At 44.1% G+C, this 18,757-nt stretch overlaps 1 protein-coding gene across 1 annotated transcript; it reads left to right on the top strand.

Annotated features, from left to right (window-relative positions):
- Positions 1 to 11,443: 11,443 nt before the first annotated feature.
- On the top strand, positions 11,444 to 16,890 carry LOC147904464 (uncharacterized). The gene is made up of 2 exons (XM_087386633.1): positions 11,444 to 15,733; positions 16,044 to 16,890. Exons 1-2 carry the CDS (start codon positions 11,551 to 11,553, stop codon positions 16,616 to 16,618), a joined length of 4,758 nt encoding a protein of 1,585 aa, XP_087242759.1. The 5' UTR covers positions 11,444 to 11,550; the 3' UTR covers positions 16,619 to 16,890.
- Positions 16,891 to 18,757: the final 1,867 nt, after the last annotated feature.

Here is an 18,757-nt window from a genome sequence, read left to right as displayed (position 1 = left end):
CAAATAGAGATCCAAAAGAACCGACAAAAGGCCCGCATGGATGCTAAGATTCACAAGGGATGGGAAAGAACTTTGCTGAGGGGGATGTGCTATGCTTTGATAATAGATTGGACCACTAGATGGATAAAAAGTTCCTTCCACTGTGGACCGCGGTCCATATAAAGTCATCAAGGAACGTAGTAATGGGTCTGTACAAGTTCAGGAGCTGCATGAGCCATATGGCAAGAAGGTGATCAACAAGCGTTATCTCAAGCCCTTCTTTGTTCGTGATGGTCCAAGGCATGGAAATGTTGTGCATTCCATGCTTGGGGGGGAAACTGTTATGGATAAATTTGACTAAGGTAAAAGGCATAAATATATGTGTGTGCTTATATGTGTGGCAATAGTATAATAAAATATGGTGTGCATAGGGCCCAGGGTTGAGGTGGCAGGGCATGACCATGTGCCACCCTTCCATGTAAGAGGACCCATAAAGTGTGTTGTACATAATCCATGGTAGTTATATTATAAAATGTTAAGGTGGCATGGGTCCTCCATGCACCACCCCTCCACCTAGGTGGTCCCACGCCTGCATTTAGTGAGATATGGCCCAAGGACCATGGGAGAGGTAATATAAAAATAGGTGGAGATGGATATTATATTGGATTATTCCCTCCATGTAGGATAGGCCCATGTGGGAGGGGGGTGTAGAAAGTCCAAGAATGCAAGTTAAATAATGGGAAAGTAGGATGAGGTGGCAAGATTCCTTGTGCCAACCCTCCACTTGTCCTCCTAGATGTTTGAACGTATTATAAAATTGGGAAGAGACCAAGGGAGTATCTCAGACTTGGGATATGGGGTTTGATTTATGTGGAAAAATGAGGCAAAGGGTTGTCGCAGACAATTGAGAGTGCGTACCCACCTAGCCCACATGGGAGAATTTTCCACACACACCATGCATGTGGGAGGATGCATTTATTGGGAGAGACCCTCTCTCTTGGCTATAAAAGGAGGGGGCTATTCCTTGATGTAACACTCTCATTCTTGTAAAGCCACCTAGCTAGTACTTTGCTCCCCCCCCCCATCCTTCCTTTCAAATAAAGCATGACTCTCTTCCCTTAATGTCTCCATCTCTACATTCCACCCATCATGTACATGCTCCTCTTCCCCCTCTCCCTTCCCCCTTGTGGCATAGTCCCTCTCTTCATTCCCACCCCTCTTAATCCTTTTTCCCCACCTATGTTAATGCTTCTTCCCTCACGTTCCCTTTTCCTCTATGGCCCTCTAGCGTCGCCATGCCTCGCGTCTAGCATCGTGCCTCGAATTCTTTTCTAGTTAATATCACACACACACACACACACACACACACACACATACACATAAAGAATACATGATATTGTGAGCTATAAGGTGAGAAAAAGCATCATCTTGATGCATATTAAATTCCTACACATTGGATAAAAGAAAGACCTGTTTATTTTGCCTTTTCCTCGCCGATTCTTTTTATTTTGTCAAAGGGGGTGTCCTTCCTCATTGCTCAAGAATGTTTGCAATGTTTTCTACTAGGAGTGAGTTTGTGATACTTAACGATTTGTTTTAAAAACATGTTTTACTTTGTGTTTATTGGGGCATCTTCATCTATTTCCACAAGTTGGGGTTAATGGATAACACAAACCATTGACTTGCCTCAAGATTTTTGAGAGACACAAGAAGAGTAATCAAGGAATCTATCTTGGGCTAACTTAATCAATTGGTGGTATTTACTTCAAGAAGACCTTCTCGAATGTTGTAAATTTAAAAAATATGCTTGTTAAATTATTCAAAAGAGCACAATTGCCAATAATTTTAAGTTGACTATTATTCAAAAATGAAAGCAAGTATGGGGCTTATAGAGCCAGTATTTTGGCAGAAACATAAGGGAGATAGAGGCTTAGAAAAAGTTGTACATATCGTCATGCACAATGCAAAGAGTTGTCAAAAGAATGGTAGACTATTACAAAGAGAGTTTTAGAATTTTGTTGTATTAGCATGTTGCATTCACACCTTGAACTTGGTGTTGAAATATTGGTACAAGCTTGAAGCATGTGTTGTGTTTTAAGGAGATTATTCATGATTCTCCTGAAAAATCATGTCAATGGCTGAAGACAATGTACAATTCAAAGGTTGGATCGAGACAATGTACAATTAAAATGTTGGCCCACAATGCTACATTTGTTAGATATCAATGCTCCACTCTTGTTTAACTACGCGGGAACCAGCTAACTCTACTTGTAAGCCCCCCATATGAGGAGAAGGCATTTGAGTAGCTCGATTATCCGGTAGGTCCTGGTTTGGACACTAGATGGGGGCCATGTGTGGCCTGATGGCTGGACAGAGTTGGCACACTGCCAACTAGGCTACATGCAAGTGCGGGAAGGCATCTCATGACTGATCGCATTGAGGGTAGACAGAGCATTTCTTGGGGCAGGCCCACTCTCGGGTTGCAGGGCCCGTTTGGAGCCCCAGATGATCCCGGATGACTCTGGGCCGAATGGCAGCCGTAGGTCAGTTGCTCTATTTTACACCACGGTTCTATCATGTGGTCGGGGGCCTATTTTGGGACTGACCCCCAGTCGACCATTTTGGGCGGACTGGGTCGGTCACCCATTTGGGTCTGACTGACTACGACTATTGGTTATATAAGAGCAAGCCCGTGAAGCCCATTCATCATTTGGCTACAGCAACCCTGATTCCTTAGCATCCAGCCTCCGTCCTCTATTGTTTCTAGCACGCCATCGAAGCTTCTCTCACAGGAGCGCACGGCTGGGAGGCAGCGCCATCTATTGTATCGGTTCTAGAGTAATTAAATTTTTGATTCTCCATACTATCCGCTTTTCTCTTATGCGTACAAGATTCTATTATCTGTTGAGCACAGACGTTGTATTGTTTTCTTACATGGTGTCAGAGCCTGGACTCTAGCAAGAAGATTTGGTAGTGTGTTTCTGTTGGTTGGCAGAGAACCTCCAGCCATTGAGGAGGAACCATCCGAGCACCGCCGGTCCAAGAGATTAGAGGAGCAAAGAAGGGCGCAGGAACACTTGGTCAACTATGCTTTGATGACAGAGGTGATCCGTGCTAATGAACCCAAGTATCTTGAAGAGGCACACGGTGATGATAGGTGGATGGAGGCTATGCAGTTGGAGTATGGCTCCATAATGAAGAACAACACTTGGGACCTTGTGGATCGACCACCAAAACGCAAGGTAATCAGCACCGAGTGGGTGTACAACACCAAGTACAAGTTCGATGGCACGTTGGATAAGTACAAGGCTCGGCTCGTGGCAAAAGGATTCACATAGGTACATGGTTTTGATTATCAGGATACTTTTGCTCCCACAGCTCGACTAACCACAATTCGCAGTGTTTTGGCTTTAGCAGCCCAGGGAAGTTGGCCTGTGTTTCAAATGGATTTTAAATCCGCCTTTCTGAATGGAGATCTCAAGGAGGAGGTGTATGTGGAACAAGCACCAGGTTTTGAGATCCCCAGTTCAGAAGGTAAAGTCTGTAAACTAAAGAAGGCACTTTACAGGCTGAAACAGGCCCCACAAGCGTAGTACCAATGGATTGATGCCTACTTTCTACAAAACGGGTTCAGGAGGAGCCCATCTGATGCAAATTTGTATATCTTCAGAGAAGGAGGTAGGTGTATGATTGTGGTCCTTTATGTGGACGACCTTGTCATAACAGGGAACCATGAAGAGAAGATCTCACAGACAAAGCATTTGCTAGGAAGAGAGTTTGAAATGATAGACCTCGGACTGATGCATTTCTATTTGGGGATTGAAGTTTGGTAAGAGCCAAAATAGATCTTCATCTCACAGCTAAAGTATGCTGGAGAGATACTGAAGGCATTTGGCATGGCTGAGTGCAAGACAGTTGGCATCCCTATGGAGGTTGACGTGAAGCTCTCAAACGAGGATTCATCACCACTGGTGGACGAAGCGAAGTACAAAAGGCTTGTGGGTAGTTTGATTTACTTGTGCAACACACGGTTGGACATCAGTTTTGCGACTGGTGTACTAAGCAGGTTTCCCAATAAGCCCCGGGAGAACCATTGGAGGGCAGGGATGTGGGTGCTGAAATACATCAACAAAGGCACACTTGATTATAGCATCACCTATACCAAGGGCAACATCTTGACTGGATTCTGTGACTCGGATTGGGCAGGAGACATGGACAGCAGGAGGTCAGTGACAGGTTACCGTTTCTCACTTGGATCTAGAGTTGTGTCATGGGTCAGCAAGAAGCAACCCACAGTTGCTCTTTCTTCTACCGAGGCTGAGTACAAATAGCATGTTTTGCTTCTTGTGAGGCAGTGTGGTTGAGGAGGATTTTAAGGGACATGGGTGCAGTGCAGAACAAGCCTACACAGTTATCATGTGACAATCAGAGTTGCATGGCGATTGCAAAGAACCCTGTGTTCCATGCTCGCACAAAACACATTGAGATTCAATATCACTTTGTACGTGAGCTCATCATGGATGGAGAGGTCGACTTGGTGTACTATCCGACTACAGAGAATGCTGTGGACATCTTCACGAAGGCTCTTGGAAGAGACTTGCTGGAGAGGCATCTTCATCGACTTGGCATTGGGCCGAAAAGGTAAGTTCACTTGGGGGTGGACATTGAGGGGGGGTGCTAGATATCAATGCTGCACTCTCATGTAACTACGCGGGAACCAGCTAACTCTACTTGTAAGCCCCCCATATGAGGAGAAGGCATTTGAGTAGCTCGGTTATCCGGTAGGTCCTAGTTTGGACACCAGATGGGGGCCATGTGTGGCTTGATGGCTGGACGGAGTTGGCACACTACTAACTAGGCTACATGCAAGTGCGGGAAGGCATCCCATGATTGACCGCATTGAGGGTAGACGGAGCATTTCCCAGGGCAGCCCACTCTCGGGTTGCAGGGCCCATTTGGAGCCCCAGATAATCCCGGATGGCTCTGGGCCGCCGAACGATGACCATAGGTTAGTTGCTCTATTTTACACCACGGTTCTATCGTATGGTCGGGGGCCTATTTCGGGACCGACCCCGGTTAGTTGCTCTATTTTACACCACGGTTCTATCGTATGGTCGGGGGCCTATTTCGGGCCTATTTCGGGACCGACCCCCAGTCGACCGTTTTGGGTGGATTGGGTCGGTCACCCAATTGGGTCTAACCGAGTACGACTACTGGCTATATAAGAGCAAGCCTGTGAAGCCCATTTCATCATCTGACTGCATCAACCCTAATTCCTTAGCATCTAGCCTCCGTCCTCTACTGTTTCCAACACGCAATTGAAGCTTCTCTCACAGGAGCGCACGGCTGGGAGGCAGTGCCATCTATTGTATCAGTTCTACAGTAATCAAATTTTTGGTTCTCCATACATTTTACACATTACGATCATTGATAAAAGTTAAGACTTTTTTGATTGAGACATTCCATTGTGATATATTTCAAAGATGGATGTTTGAGCCCCAGAATAGAGTGATTAGATATGAATGTGATGATATGAAAGAAAAATAAAGTTTCCACCATTATGTAAGTCTTATGAGGATCCCATGAAGACAACAATGACCATCATGATTGCAATGAGAGATGTAGGCTCAAAGCCCCCAACCATTGGAAAATATTGGATGTACTTTATAAGCATAGATCAATCACTTGCTGCTAGACATCCACCAATGTGTTTCTATGAGCAAAATGTCAAAAGGACCTTCAATGCACCGAAATGCAAGAAGATGTGGAATTTATGTAAAATGTGATGGGAGAAATTTCATAGTCACTACGTCATGTTAACAACATCCTTGATTTAGAGTGTTGGGAAGATGAATCTTGAAGAGGTTATTAGAAGGATGAATGAATTCCATAAGGTGGTTTGAGTAGAGTATGTACATGATGCTACATTTACTAATGTTGTAATGAGCTAGCTAAGTAATGATGCAAGGAGGGTTTCTTTGCATTGCCAATGTATAGGCACTATTTGAAACTACACCTGCCAATATATAAGAATGGTGCTAGTTGTGAACTCCTAGGAACATCCACTTGCCATGAGGATTTTAGCACAACCATGCCCCAATTGAATTGGTGAAAGGATTTGAGCCACTATAAGTACATCCACAATACATTAAGGAGTAGAATCCTAGAAGATTGAGCTAAGAGGCTTGTATATATTCATTGTCATCATAAAATTCTACATTTGGAGATGCAAGATATGTGGATATTGATGCAAGAAGTGTTTATTTTCAACTACCAATGTACACGCACTAGCCTAAAGTACATTTGCATATGGGGGATGAATGGTGCTAGTTGTGAACTAGTACATCCACTTGCCATGAGGATTTTAGTACAACCATGCTCTAAATTAGGTGTTGAAAAGAATTAGAGACACTACAAGAACATTCAGAGTACTTTGAGGAATAGAATCCTATGAGCTCAAACTAAGAAGCTTGTATATATTATTACAATCATACAATGTAAGGACATGAGGAGTGTTCAAGGTGGTTATACCGAGAGCACTTCTACATTAGCCTTAAAATAAACAATTCCCATTGAGAGTTTAAACACAAGGTGGGAACTAAATTAGATACAAGTTAGAATTGTTCACAATTCAATAACACATTGCAAATAGCAGATAGAAATCAGAAAGTGTTCTCCATTCATTCATCATTGTCGGATTACAATAAAAGATCATGATAGAACTGATAAAGATAGCATTATTGCAATCTGATTCATCTCTGAATTTTGTCCGACTATCAAGATTCATTACTAGATTGACCTCCTTAGTCATGCTACTTCTTGTAGCAATCTATTTTGTAATGTCCAAACTTGTGAAAGTAGGTGCAGTATATGTTTGATATGTTGGTGGATGCATTTATTTTCCTTGAAATTTCAACGATTTCCTCCTCGATGCTACGGTTGGTGTTGTTACAAATGTTAATGATGTTGTTGATGCTAATTTTGATATTGATACCCACCTTTCTAAGATGCTCTTTCTTGCTAAGTTTGGAACATAAAGTACATCTTTCATGAAGCCTTTCATACCAGTAAAATTATTCATAGTGACTATGTTTTTCCCTTGAACTAAGTTCGGTGTGTTATCCACATCGTAGATACTATTCTTAGATCATTTTAATGGTTTGATCTCTATAAAAGATTTTGATGTTTGTCATGCTAGATGATGCACCACTATCACTATACCATGTATCCTAATCTGCATGGTCAACTTGGTAGCTATATTCTACCTTGTAATCACAATCAATATCAAAGATACACTGTGTCGGGTTCATTGCCATAATGAGTGTGACTTTGATGTCCACCACAAAATTCCCTCTTCAACAAATATTTCCTCTATTGCTACTAGATTGACCTCCTTGGTCATGCTACTTCTTGCAACAATCTCTTTTGTAATGTTCAAACTTGTGAAAGTAGGTGCATGTTTGATATGTTGGTGGATGCATTTATTTTCCTTGAAATTTCAATGATTTCCTCCTCGATGCTGAGGTTGGCGGTGTTACAAATGCTAATGATGTTGTTGATGCCAATTTTGATATTGATACCCACCTTTCTAAGATGCTCTTCCTCTACCTCTACCTCCACCTCTGTTTGAGACGATGATTGGAATTTCCTTGTCTCAACGGCCCAAGTCCTAAGTTCCTCATCAAGTAACACTTATTGTATCTCTTCAAGTGATGGAACTTGCCTTTGAATGGAAATACTCTAGAATAGATTCTCACATCCCTCACTTAATTCAATGAGGATGACTTGAACAATTTGTGTGGGCTTCGTAGTCTCTCCTGTTGCTGTAAATTGATTGTTGTAGTTTTTGATCCTGAGTACATAAGCATGACTAGATTCATTGTTGTTGTAGAAACTTTGATTGATCTAGTTTCTAAGTGGTAGAATTTTGGAAGCGTTCTTGGACTCATAAAGAGTTGAGAACATATCCCATGCTTCCTTTGATGTATTGATTGAATTTAGTTGTCCAAGCATGACATCTTGAACATTTTTCTTGATCAAATAATATGTATAATTTTCTTTCTTGTGCCATTCTACTTGTAGTCAAGCAATGGTAGAATTTACTACAGGGTCACCAAATGGTCTGGATGTAGACTCATCTACATACTCCCACTTATCTGATATACAAGTATGTTCTCCATTTGATACTTCCATGTATCATAATTGGAATTTTCTAACATAGAAGATGCGGTAATGAATGTTGCGAATAGGCTTTACAAGGCTATGTAAGTAATATATCCAATCTACTACAAGGCTTGATACGGTAATGAATGTTGAGAATAGCCTAGAAGGCTTTACAAGGCTCAAAGTGTGCATAAATGCCCCAAAAATAGCCAATAAGGCTTTACGATGAAGGCATGTGAAGTGAAAAATGAGTAAATTACATTTTACCATAGATACAATACCAATACCTCTGAAAATTGTGAATCACTGAACTATGGATGGTTAGGTTTTAGGATATGTAATGACTGTGAAACTGCATGTGAGCATAGGGACTGACTTTGATTAGAACTAGTCAGGTGAGTTCGAGCAATGACGTAAATGGCTTTTGAGATGAACTAGTCTATGTTAATCACACCAATTGCCATGCAATGAAAAGCAAGAAATAGTTTCTTTTGTTAGTTCAGTTTAATGGGGCATCTTCATATATTTCCACAAGTTGGGGTTAATGGACAACACAAACCATTGACTTGCCTCAAGATTTTTGTGAGACTCAAGAAGAGTAATTAAGGAATCTATCTTGGGCTTGTTAAATTATTTACTTCAAGAAGACCTTCTCGAATGCTATAAATTAAAAAATGTGCTTGTCAAATTATTCAAAAGAACACAATTGCCAATAATTTTAAGTTGACTATTAATGTGCTAATGTTTGGTTGGTTAAAAAGTTACATTAACATTGGATTCCTCTTTAAATACCTAAAATTTTGGACTAGTTACCTAGCCCTCATGTTTGAATTGTCAAAGAAAATGTCAACATGAGATGCCTCTTAGAATACCAAAAGGCGTTGTTATCGAAATGAGCTCTTTTCATGTTATTTGAAATTGTTTTTAGGGTTGACACATTGCCATGATGGGATGGACACCTTAAAGAGAGAGTGCCCCACAACAAAGGTTTGTATATTGGCATGATGTTCTCTTTGGTATAAATATAGATCCTATGTTCTCACACATATTTTGAAGTTTTCTTTTTTAAGCTAAGTGAGTGATTATTGTCTGCCAGTTGTGTTCTCTTTGCAAGATGGTAAGTTTGCATGTCAATGGTCATGCCAACATTTGACTTTTGTTAGTAGTTGCCTAGAAGTGTCAGGAATACTCTTGTTTCCCTCCTCCATGTAGAGGCACATAGTGTGAAGGGTGGGATAAGTAGATTGAATCAGTGAAATCATTGGCAAGGCCAAGGTAATGAACTAGAGGGGCTTAGGGGCATAGATCCACAGTGTTGTGGTGGCAACATAGGAGGTAGGTTTTCAATGGTGAAAAAGATTCTAGAACACATTCCCACAATGAGTGAGAGGAATTGTGCCACCATGTGCGCAGGTAAGGCTTTCCCTTGTGTTTGAGTTCCCCACAATTAGCAATGCTATCAAGCAAGGTAGAAGCTTAACAGGATCAAAAACCTCCAAAAACATCAAATATATGCAATAAAACCTTGAAAAATGTGCTAGCACCTCTAACTACAACTATGCCAACGAATTCCTACTATTGGGTGCGATTATGGGTGGCATGTTTCTTTAAGTGAAATTCATACTAGCATTCATTGGAATAATGTAAATGGTGTTGATTCATTGGAATAGTTTAAATGTTGTTGATTCTCAACAAGGAAGGCTACCCTTACTCATGTAGGAATGCACTCTTAAAAAAGGGCCTTTTTCTTAAATGAAGACTTAAAAAGGATGGCCCAAAACATATACCTACTTCAAGGAAGTAGCGGCATAAGAGAGACTGGCCCAAGGGCATCTTTTGAGAGAAAACACTTTTCATTTCCACTGTGTGGTTTTGGTCACCTCATGAAAAGTGCCTATCATTCCAAAATTAGGATGCAAGCTTGCACACCTTATGAGGGACTCTTTGAAGAGACTTATGCTTTCTAATCAACAATGTGATGTTCATTATACTTCGTGGCAAGGGCATATTTGACTAGGGGCCTTTCATTTGTTTCCATGAAAGTTTTTAGTGAAGCAAATGGAAGAGAAGTAAATTGTTCACCCATACTCTATTAGTTTTATAAATTTTCATACTATTGTCCAAAACTAATATGCCTTGGTCAAATCCAAGCATTGCACAAACCTAAGAAAACTACATCTCCTCTCTTAAGTTGGTCCAATTCAACTTGACCCATTGTTTGCAATGAGCGAATTTTCATCTGTGTGCTTTTCTATAGGTATGCCTATAGGGAGAATTGTGGACGATGGGTTCTCAAGCTTTAAAGTTTTTGTTTTCATGGGTTGGATGAGAATAGTGTAGAAGCTTTGGCATGATATTTAACCACACAAATCAAGACTTGTGCAACTATGATAAACCTACTTTCACTAAATCTTGATGGTACACTGTTTAATTGCAATAATGGGGTTGATAACTACTTTGTAAATTGCTTGGAGTTCACGTTTGGACTAGGTGGGGTTACTTGTTGCATGCCACTATAGAAAAGCCTTGATGCTAAAGTGTTAATGCAATTCTCTATTGTGTGGTCATTGTGAGTTGAAAACTTTCTTGTTTGAGATAGGCATGGGTGCTAAAGTCACAAAATTTTGAAAATCATGGGCCATGAGTTATAGGTGGAGATTAAAGCAAATTCCCATGAACATGCTTCGCGAGCAAATATGCTCGAAATGCTAGCATTATTCCTCTAACGGGATTTGCCTCTCTCGATGCCAAAATTGAGCAAACAGATGCGTTGTTGGAGACGAAGAATTGGGCTACCATTCGATCCTTGACACCTGAACTAGTCTCCTTCGACAAAACAGACTAAAACAAGGGAGGTGCAAGGTTTGGGCTACTAACCTATCCTTAACACCCCCAACTAGACTCCTTTGACATAATGGACTGAAACAAGGGATTCAGTGTGCGTGCAGGCAGGGAATGGGGAAATTGTTGTTTTTTTAAGAAAAAATGAGTGTATTGACACCGTGTGTCAAATAGACACAAATTGTTAGGACAAAGGGGCGGAAAAAGGATCAAAACATTTTCAAAGGGGGGGAAGACTTGCCGCGAGGGGTTGGGAACAGAGGCGGGTGTGACGTGGAGGGGTGCGGGTGAGGTGGAGGGTGCCAGGTGGGAAGGGAGGGCTGACGTGGAGGGATAGAGCGCGTTGACGACGTGGAAGGGCATGTGCTGTGTGCTGAGTCATCGCGACGCGTTGACTGTGATAACCTTCGTCTTCATCATCATCTTCTTCCTCTATTTTCTTCAAATCGCCATAGCCAATTTCTGCTCAAGCTTTTTCCGTCGCCTGGCTATGGCGTCTTCTTCTTCCTAGGCTCCCCTTCTTCTTCCCCTTCCCCCCCTCCCCCCCTCCTCCTTCCTTCCCCTCCCATGGATTCCAGTACTAGCCCTCCTCCTCACCTCCACCACCATCACCACCACCATCACCACCACCTCTACCGTGACCGTGACCGTGACCGCCCCCGCTCCTCCTTCCCTTGCTCCTCCACCTCCAGTACCCGCAATGATGACCCCAAACGCCCCCCCCCCTCCCCTGCTTCCACCCCCCTCTCCTCCTCCTCCTCCTCCTGGCGTGACCGTGACTCTCGCTCTGACTCTGCCCCCCCTGAGCGCGGCGGCGACCGAGCGTCCGAGAAGACCCTCGCCGGCTACTCTTCGTCCGCCTCCCGGGCTGCTGCTGCTGCTGCTGCCTCCGCTTTCGACCGGGAGAGCAAGGATCGGGGCGACGGTTGGAGGAAGGGCTACGGTGCTGGGGGTGGTTGCGGTGAGTGGGAGAATGGCGATGGGGGCGACGAGAGCGGCGACAGAGCGGAGAGAGGCCGGAGTTCTGTGAGGAAAACGCAGGGCTACGAGCGGGAGGGATTGGGCAGGTCTGGAGCGGATAGGCACTACGTTGGCCTGGAGAGGGACAGATCTGACAGGAGCGACGGCCCGAGAACCCCTTCAAGGAAATTTTACGAGCATGACAGAGAGGTTTTCGACAAGGGCGAGACGACGAGATCTTCTGCCAGGAGAGCTTATGGAGGCGATTCACGGCAGGAAGCTGCTGAGGGCAGCAACTATTCGCCTGTGGTGGAAGGGAGAGACTTGACAGGCACGGTGGGAACTAGAGCTCTGAGGAGGGGGTCAAGTTTCCAGAAAGAGAGGGCAGATAGAGCAGATCCCAGCAAAGACTCTGTTGGAAAAGGCTCTCCCTGTTCCGATCGGGATGGGCAAGATTGGGGTTCTCCCCGCAAAAGCCCGTCCGGCAAGGGTCCTGGCTTAGGAAGAGAAGCAAAGGAATCTCTCAAGATCTCGCCGAAGAGGGCTTATACTTCAGAGAGGGATGGCGCCGTGGAGCAGCTAGCGAAGGGTTCTCCGAGGAAAGATCATGCAATGGAGAAGGAGCACACTACGAGAACACCGAGAACACCCCCCAGGAAAGCTTCGGACGTGGAGAAGGATCGCAGCGAAACGCAGAAGATATCGCCCAGAAAGTCATGGGGATCAGACAAGGACTCGATGGGGATGGAGGAGATGCACCGAGCTTCGCCCAGATCAAAGGGACGTTTCAACAGAGACGAAGAAAAGCCTGCATATTCGGGGAAAGGGCACAAAGACAGCTCAGATGAAGGTGATACAAGGACTTGGAACAGGAACTCTTCCTCCAAAGCTCTTGGATGGGTTCAGGATGCAATGGACGAACGAAAGCCGCTTGCAGTCCCTGCTTCTCATGACGAAGAACGGAGGAAGAAAAGCCCTGACAATCCCCCCACCTTTTTTCATATTACTAAAAGGGTTAGATCGGAGAGGGATAGAGGGAGGCGGGACGAGTCTGCCAAAAACCAGTCCAGTAAAGACTTACAGCAACCGGAGGATTTTGGGGTTGAGCTTGGAGAGAGGGAGGAGCGGAACGCTTGTTCAGTGGAAAAGTTGGACATGGAGGTAGCTGTTAAGGTGGAAGAAACAGTGGATGTTAACAGTAAAGTAATGGATGAAGCAATGGCGGAAGTAGACCAGAGTGCAGAGGTCTCTCCAGGAAATCCAGGTTCCACAGGGTCTCAGTCAGAGGAGATGCAGTCGGACAAGGTAGATGATCTTGCAGCGCGGGATTCGTCTTCTAGCCCTGAGGAAAAAAGTGAAATGGAGGAGGGCGAACTGGAGCCCGAAGGGGACATTGCTGAGGGAGAACAGGAAGAGCTGGAAAAGAGGAACTCTGCTGAAGAAGGAAGAGCAGGTATTGATATGGAAAAGGAGTACAAGATTGCAGACCATCAAGGTGAAGCCCACGTCCTTGAGGAAGTGGAAGAAAAAGCTAGTGAAGGATTCCTGAAGGAAGCTCCCAAAATTGGGATTCAGTCTCATGAGAGTGTTGATGGCACTCATGAGGTTCGACAGGAATCCAGCAAAGGATGCCATTATGAAGAATCCAGGAAGATGGTGGACAAAGGTGAACTCGTGCCCTTGAGAGATGAACAAGACAACACGGACCTGCTGCTGAAATGCAAGGCTTCCACATCGCCTCCCTCCAAATGTACTGAGATAGGTGAGAGCTCCAAAGGAGGTTTAACACTGAACTTGCTACATGAAAGACCACCGAGAGAAAAGATGCATGCAAAGCAGGCGAACCCAGTCACAAATGAGAAAGGTCATGATGCAAGCAGAGAATTGACACTGTCCCTTTTCACGAGACCACCTGGAGCAGAGGCTGAAACCTCTAGGCAGAACAGGCATACGACAGATTGCCCAAGTAATTTGCATGCTGAGCCTGGAAGTGGAAAACAGGTACAGAGTGTCCCCAGTATGCACACGAATGCAAGTGATAAAGGTATGGCAGCTCAAACTGACGAGTTGGGTGAGCTTTCTGTCTATGGCCACAAGCAGAAAAAGATGAAAATGGAGTCTCTTCAACTGTCTCTGGCGCTCCCAGGGACATCTGTGGCACCGGCAGGTTTGAATGCTCCAAATCTGGCAGGTCTTGTGGAACCGGAGAGGAGTTCTCACACCCATACCCACACACGCACGCACTCGCACACCCATACCCACACTCAAACTCAGACTCAGACTCAGACTCAGACTCAGAATCTCTCTCAAACTCAGACCCTTACTAACTCAGATGGGTTTACCACTTCTTTGTCATTGTCACAGTCCCAGTCATTTGTTCATAATCCGAGCTGCTCTCTCAATTGCACGTCTCTGGAGAACCAGGAGCTCTCTTGTGGTGGAAGTAGGCAAATATCTCAAGGGAATGAACAAATGTCTAACAGGAGCTGGCAAACTCCAAGTGGAAACGAACAAAGGTCTAATGGGACCTATGGAGTCACGAGTTTATCTCAGGACAGATCAAAGCATAGACGCGGGATTCCTCTTTATCAGCGGATTTTACAGAATGGCAACATGCAGAACTATCAAGGCTTCCCTTCAGTGACTGGGAGTAACAGGAGTTCAGGGAACAATCAAATATCACAAAGGAGTCAGCAGCCTGCAAAACTACAGGTAGCCCCAAAAGTTGCAGATGTTAGCTCTCAAGATCTTAAAGTATCTGAAAGGAAAAGTGGCATGAATAAGGACTTTCCAGATAGGTTGCATCAGCAGGAGGTTTGGATGGCATCGCACAGACGAGTGGGCTCTAGAGAGACTTGGTCAGGGCCACAGCAGGAAAGTTTGGGGGATTACCCTGGATCTCCTGCGAAAAGATTTGGTCCGGCAAGGAATGAGGACATGGTGGGAGGAAGGAATCTGTCACATGAAAAAATTGGGCTGCTTGAGATTGCAACAGAACCTGTTGCAGTCATGGCACAGAAGCTGCAGGAATTGCCAGATAGCTTTCTGGAGGGTCTAAAAGACTTGGCAAAGGAGATGTTGGGAAGCATTGAAAAGCGAGAAGAGTTCATAAGGCTTCAAGAGATCATTCGAAGAAGGATGGATTTGACAGAAGAGACTCTCTTGAAAGCTCATCAAGTGCAGTTAGAGATTCTTGTTGCTTTGAAGACAGGGATGCAGGCTTTTGTGCAAGCAGGTGCAAAGCCACAAACGTACAAGGTGTTAATAGAAATTTTCCTTCAGACACGGTGTCGCAACATTGATTGCCAACAGTCATTGACTGCATTTGGGTGCGAGTGCAGAATTTGCTCTCAGAAGGCTGGCTTTTGCCATGAGTGCATGTGTGTGGTATGTGCTAAGTTTGATTCAGATAACAACACTTGTCGTTGGGTTGGTTGTGATCTATGCTTGCACTGGTGTCACACGGATTGCGGCCTAAGGATGAATTACATTGTGCCTGCCGCAAGTGCTGAAGGCACAGCAGGAACATCTGAGATGCAGTTTGTGTGTTTTGCCTGTAGCCACCACTCGGAGTTGTTTGGATTTGTGAAGGATGTTTTCCACAAATGCGCAGAGGTCTGGGGTGCAGAAACTCTTGCAAAAGAATTGGATTGTGTTCGGAAAATCTTCCACGGAAGCGAAGATATGAGAGGAAAGCAGCTATGCTGGAAAGCAGAACAAATGTTGCAAAAGCTTGAAAACAAAGTTGACGCCAAGGAAGTTTGCAGGAGCATGTTGCGATTCTTCAACGGTGAGGCCTCTTACTTGCTACTCCCGGAGTAACACACCATTGAAACTTCAATGATTGTTTGGCGTCTTGTTCATATCGTAATTAGTTCCTGTCTCTTTCTTCTGTGTCCCTTTGCTGAGCTTGCAATCTCTTGCAAGCATAATGTGCCTGCCTATGTGCCTTACATTTGAACATGGTTTTCATGCTTGGAATGAAGTCTGAATCCAGGAATATCAGCTTTATAGGCTGGTGTTAGCAAGTGGTGATTTAGAAGAAATACTATGAATATTGAACGCTGCTGAGTTAATTGTCTTTTGTTTCAATGTTGCAGAGGGTAATGCTGAACTGGATGGAGCTTGCACTGGCTCGAGCAAACAACCTCATCTGTTAAAGCCAAATGAAGCGTCTGACCATGTGGCAGATGCTGCCAGGGAAGCATTGTTAAAAATGGCTCCCATTGCTGGAAGCAAACCTGCTGACTTGGACAAGGCACGGGCAGCTCTTCAAACATATGACAGGGAATTGGAAGGAAAGAGGACAGAAGCTGCAGAACTGCAGTATGACAGAGCTCGTAAGAAGGCTGAAATTGAAGACTTGGAGAGCATTGTTCGAATAAAACAAGCAGAAGCAAAGATGTTTCAAGCACGTGCAGATGAAGCTCACCAAGATGCCAGTGGACTCCAGCGTATTGTAGCTGTGAAACGGGAGAAGATTGATAATGATTTTACTTGCAAGTATGCAAAATTGAAATTTAATGAGGCAGAGGAAAGGCGAAGAAAGAGGTTTGAGGAGTTACAAGCCCTCGAGAGGGCCCAACATGACTATCAAAGGATGAAGATCCGGATGGAACTAGACATCAAGGATCTGCTGATGAAGATGGAGATGACAAAACGGCAGTTTGTGTAGGTCAGACGTAGGGCTAGCACAAACCAGGCTGCCTGCTAGGTTTTGCTTCTATGAAGAATGGAGTCTGGACTGATTCATGTGTTTACTGTATCAGTAGCTTTTGCAAAGCTCAGAGGGGATATGATCTTGGATCAGACAACTTTTCATGTCCTTGTAGGTTCTTCCTTTTTTCTTCCCCATGTTAGTTCAACGATTTTGTTGTATACATGCAATTGAAGAGGTGGGGAACACCGTTTGTACAGGTAATCAAATGAATTTTAGCAACTTATTTCCTTTTGTTGCTCTTGCGATATCCACAAGTGCCTTGCTTTCAGGACCATGATTGTGTGTATCTGCGTCATCGTCGAGAACCAGCTTTTTGCATTTGTTTATGTTAGTTTGTTGCTTGATTGATAGAATCACTTGACAAACGTTGAACTGAGTACAACGCTCAAAACAGAAAACTGAAATTACAGCACCTCACTAATCAGAGTCTTCTTCTTTCTCTCACACTGCATACACACTGTACCCACACTCAGAGAAATGAAGCAGAAGATAGAGAAGCACATTCATTTACAGGCATGGGAAAACCGCCAGAAACATCTGGCAATGTGCTGGGTAAAAGACAGCCAGAAGAGGGTGCACAAAATTGAGATATGAGGCCAAATAGGCTGACTCTGTTCTGCTCCTGCGTGCCTTCTGTGAAGGGTTTTGTGGGATATGCGTCAAGTGAACGAAGGCTCCTTTTATAGGCAGCCAACCCTGACCAGGCCGACCTAGGTCTGTCAGACTCGACCGAAAACCAGGTCTGCTGACCTGCATACACTTTCAACCTGTTCCCAGGTCATGCTATTAAGCAAGCAAGCTGTACAACCTGCTTATGCCCCAAGTAGACTTGCTCCACCTCATATGGGGGCTCACAGATGGGTTAATGACCTTTTCTAACAGGTGGTTGGGACTTGTTGCTGGCCATTTCTGTTCAAATTGATCGATCAACAGAGTTTGTATCATGACTGCAAGGGATCATTTCTTGCTTGTGGCTGCAAAGGACAAGTTGCTTCTGTCCATTTGCATTCTCACTCATCCACACAGAGTGAAAGCCCACACAGATGGAGACGCGTGTATTTGTCTCTGTCTCAGAAGGAACATCAGATATCAGGGTTTCCTCAAGATGGAGATGAGCGAAGTCTCTTCCAATGTTCATTCCCCTCTCTCTCTTTGCTATTCTAGGTCTTTATCAAGTTGGAACTTAAAAGATTAAAGGCTTCTCTTTGTTTTAAGTTACACTGGTTCGGTGCGGGGAGCAAACCATAGCTGAGGGATCTCAAAGTACTATAATGAAGAAAGTACAAGTGTGGCTACTCTATGGCCCCAACGTCAACTGGTTGACCAAAGCCAACTAAGATTACGACCAAAATTCAAATGTCCTAACTAGCCTACAAGCCCATTTTAGGGTTACGTGCTAACAAACCTCCGTGTGGTTGAAGTATCTTGGATACATCTCAAGTATACTTGGAATCTATCTCATGGTCGCACATTTTGGTCCAAGATGGACATAGCAACCTATGATAGTATAGGGAGAGCAGCATCATGTAATAAATGGCTACTTCAGACCATAGAGAGCCTTTTTCAGTGGCCATACCTGAGTTGCAAAACCTGCAACCTGAAATCCTGGAGGTTGAGTGACATAGACGTCTTCCAATAAATCCCCATGGAGGAAAGCGGTCTTAATGTCCAATTGATGGACCTCCCAATGCTTGTGAGATGCAAGAGCAATAACACATTGAATGGTTGTAATGCGTGAAGTGGGTGCGAATGTATCCTCGAATTCTATGCCCATGTTGTTGGGCATAGCCTTTCGCAACAAGGTAGGCTTTGTAGTGGTCAAACACTGCCATTAGCTTTTCATTTCAATTTGGAGACCCACTTTATTGCCTATGGCATGCTTGGCTGTTGGCAAGTCACACAACTCCCATGTGCCATTTGCATGAATGAAATCAAGTTCAGCTTTCATGGCACCCATCCATTCTTTGCTATCAAATGCAAAGTTATGATAGAGAGGTTCCTCGTTACAAGCACTAGCAATCAAAGCAACATGAAGTGAATTGCTTTGCATTTATTTTTGTGCATTTTTGGTGTGAGCAGCCAAGGGATTAGCTT

The sequence above is a fragment of the Dipteris shenzhenensis genome, chromosome 2, assembly GCF_047967505.1.
Source record: "Dipteris shenzhenensis isolate YYH24624 ecotype China chromosome 2, Dip_SZ_1.0, whole genome shotgun sequence".
Taxonomy (NCBI): Eukaryota; Viridiplantae; Streptophyta; class Polypodiopsida; order Gleicheniales; family Dipteridaceae; genus Dipteris; species Dipteris shenzhenensis.
The sequence above is the reverse complement of the archived record's forward strand: the minus strand, read 5'-3'. Positions and strand labels throughout refer to the sequence as shown.

Bases quoted from the DNA above. Each gene is read 5' to 3' on its own strand.
- LOC147904464 (XM_087386633.1), top strand. From the start codon at position 11,551: ATGGATTCCAGTACTAGCCCTCCTCCTCACCTCCACCACCATCACCAC. The intron at 15,734-16,043 runs GTGAGGCCTCTT...TCAATGTTGCAG, and splicing joins CATGTTGCGATTCTTCAACG to AGGGTAATGCTGAACTGGAT.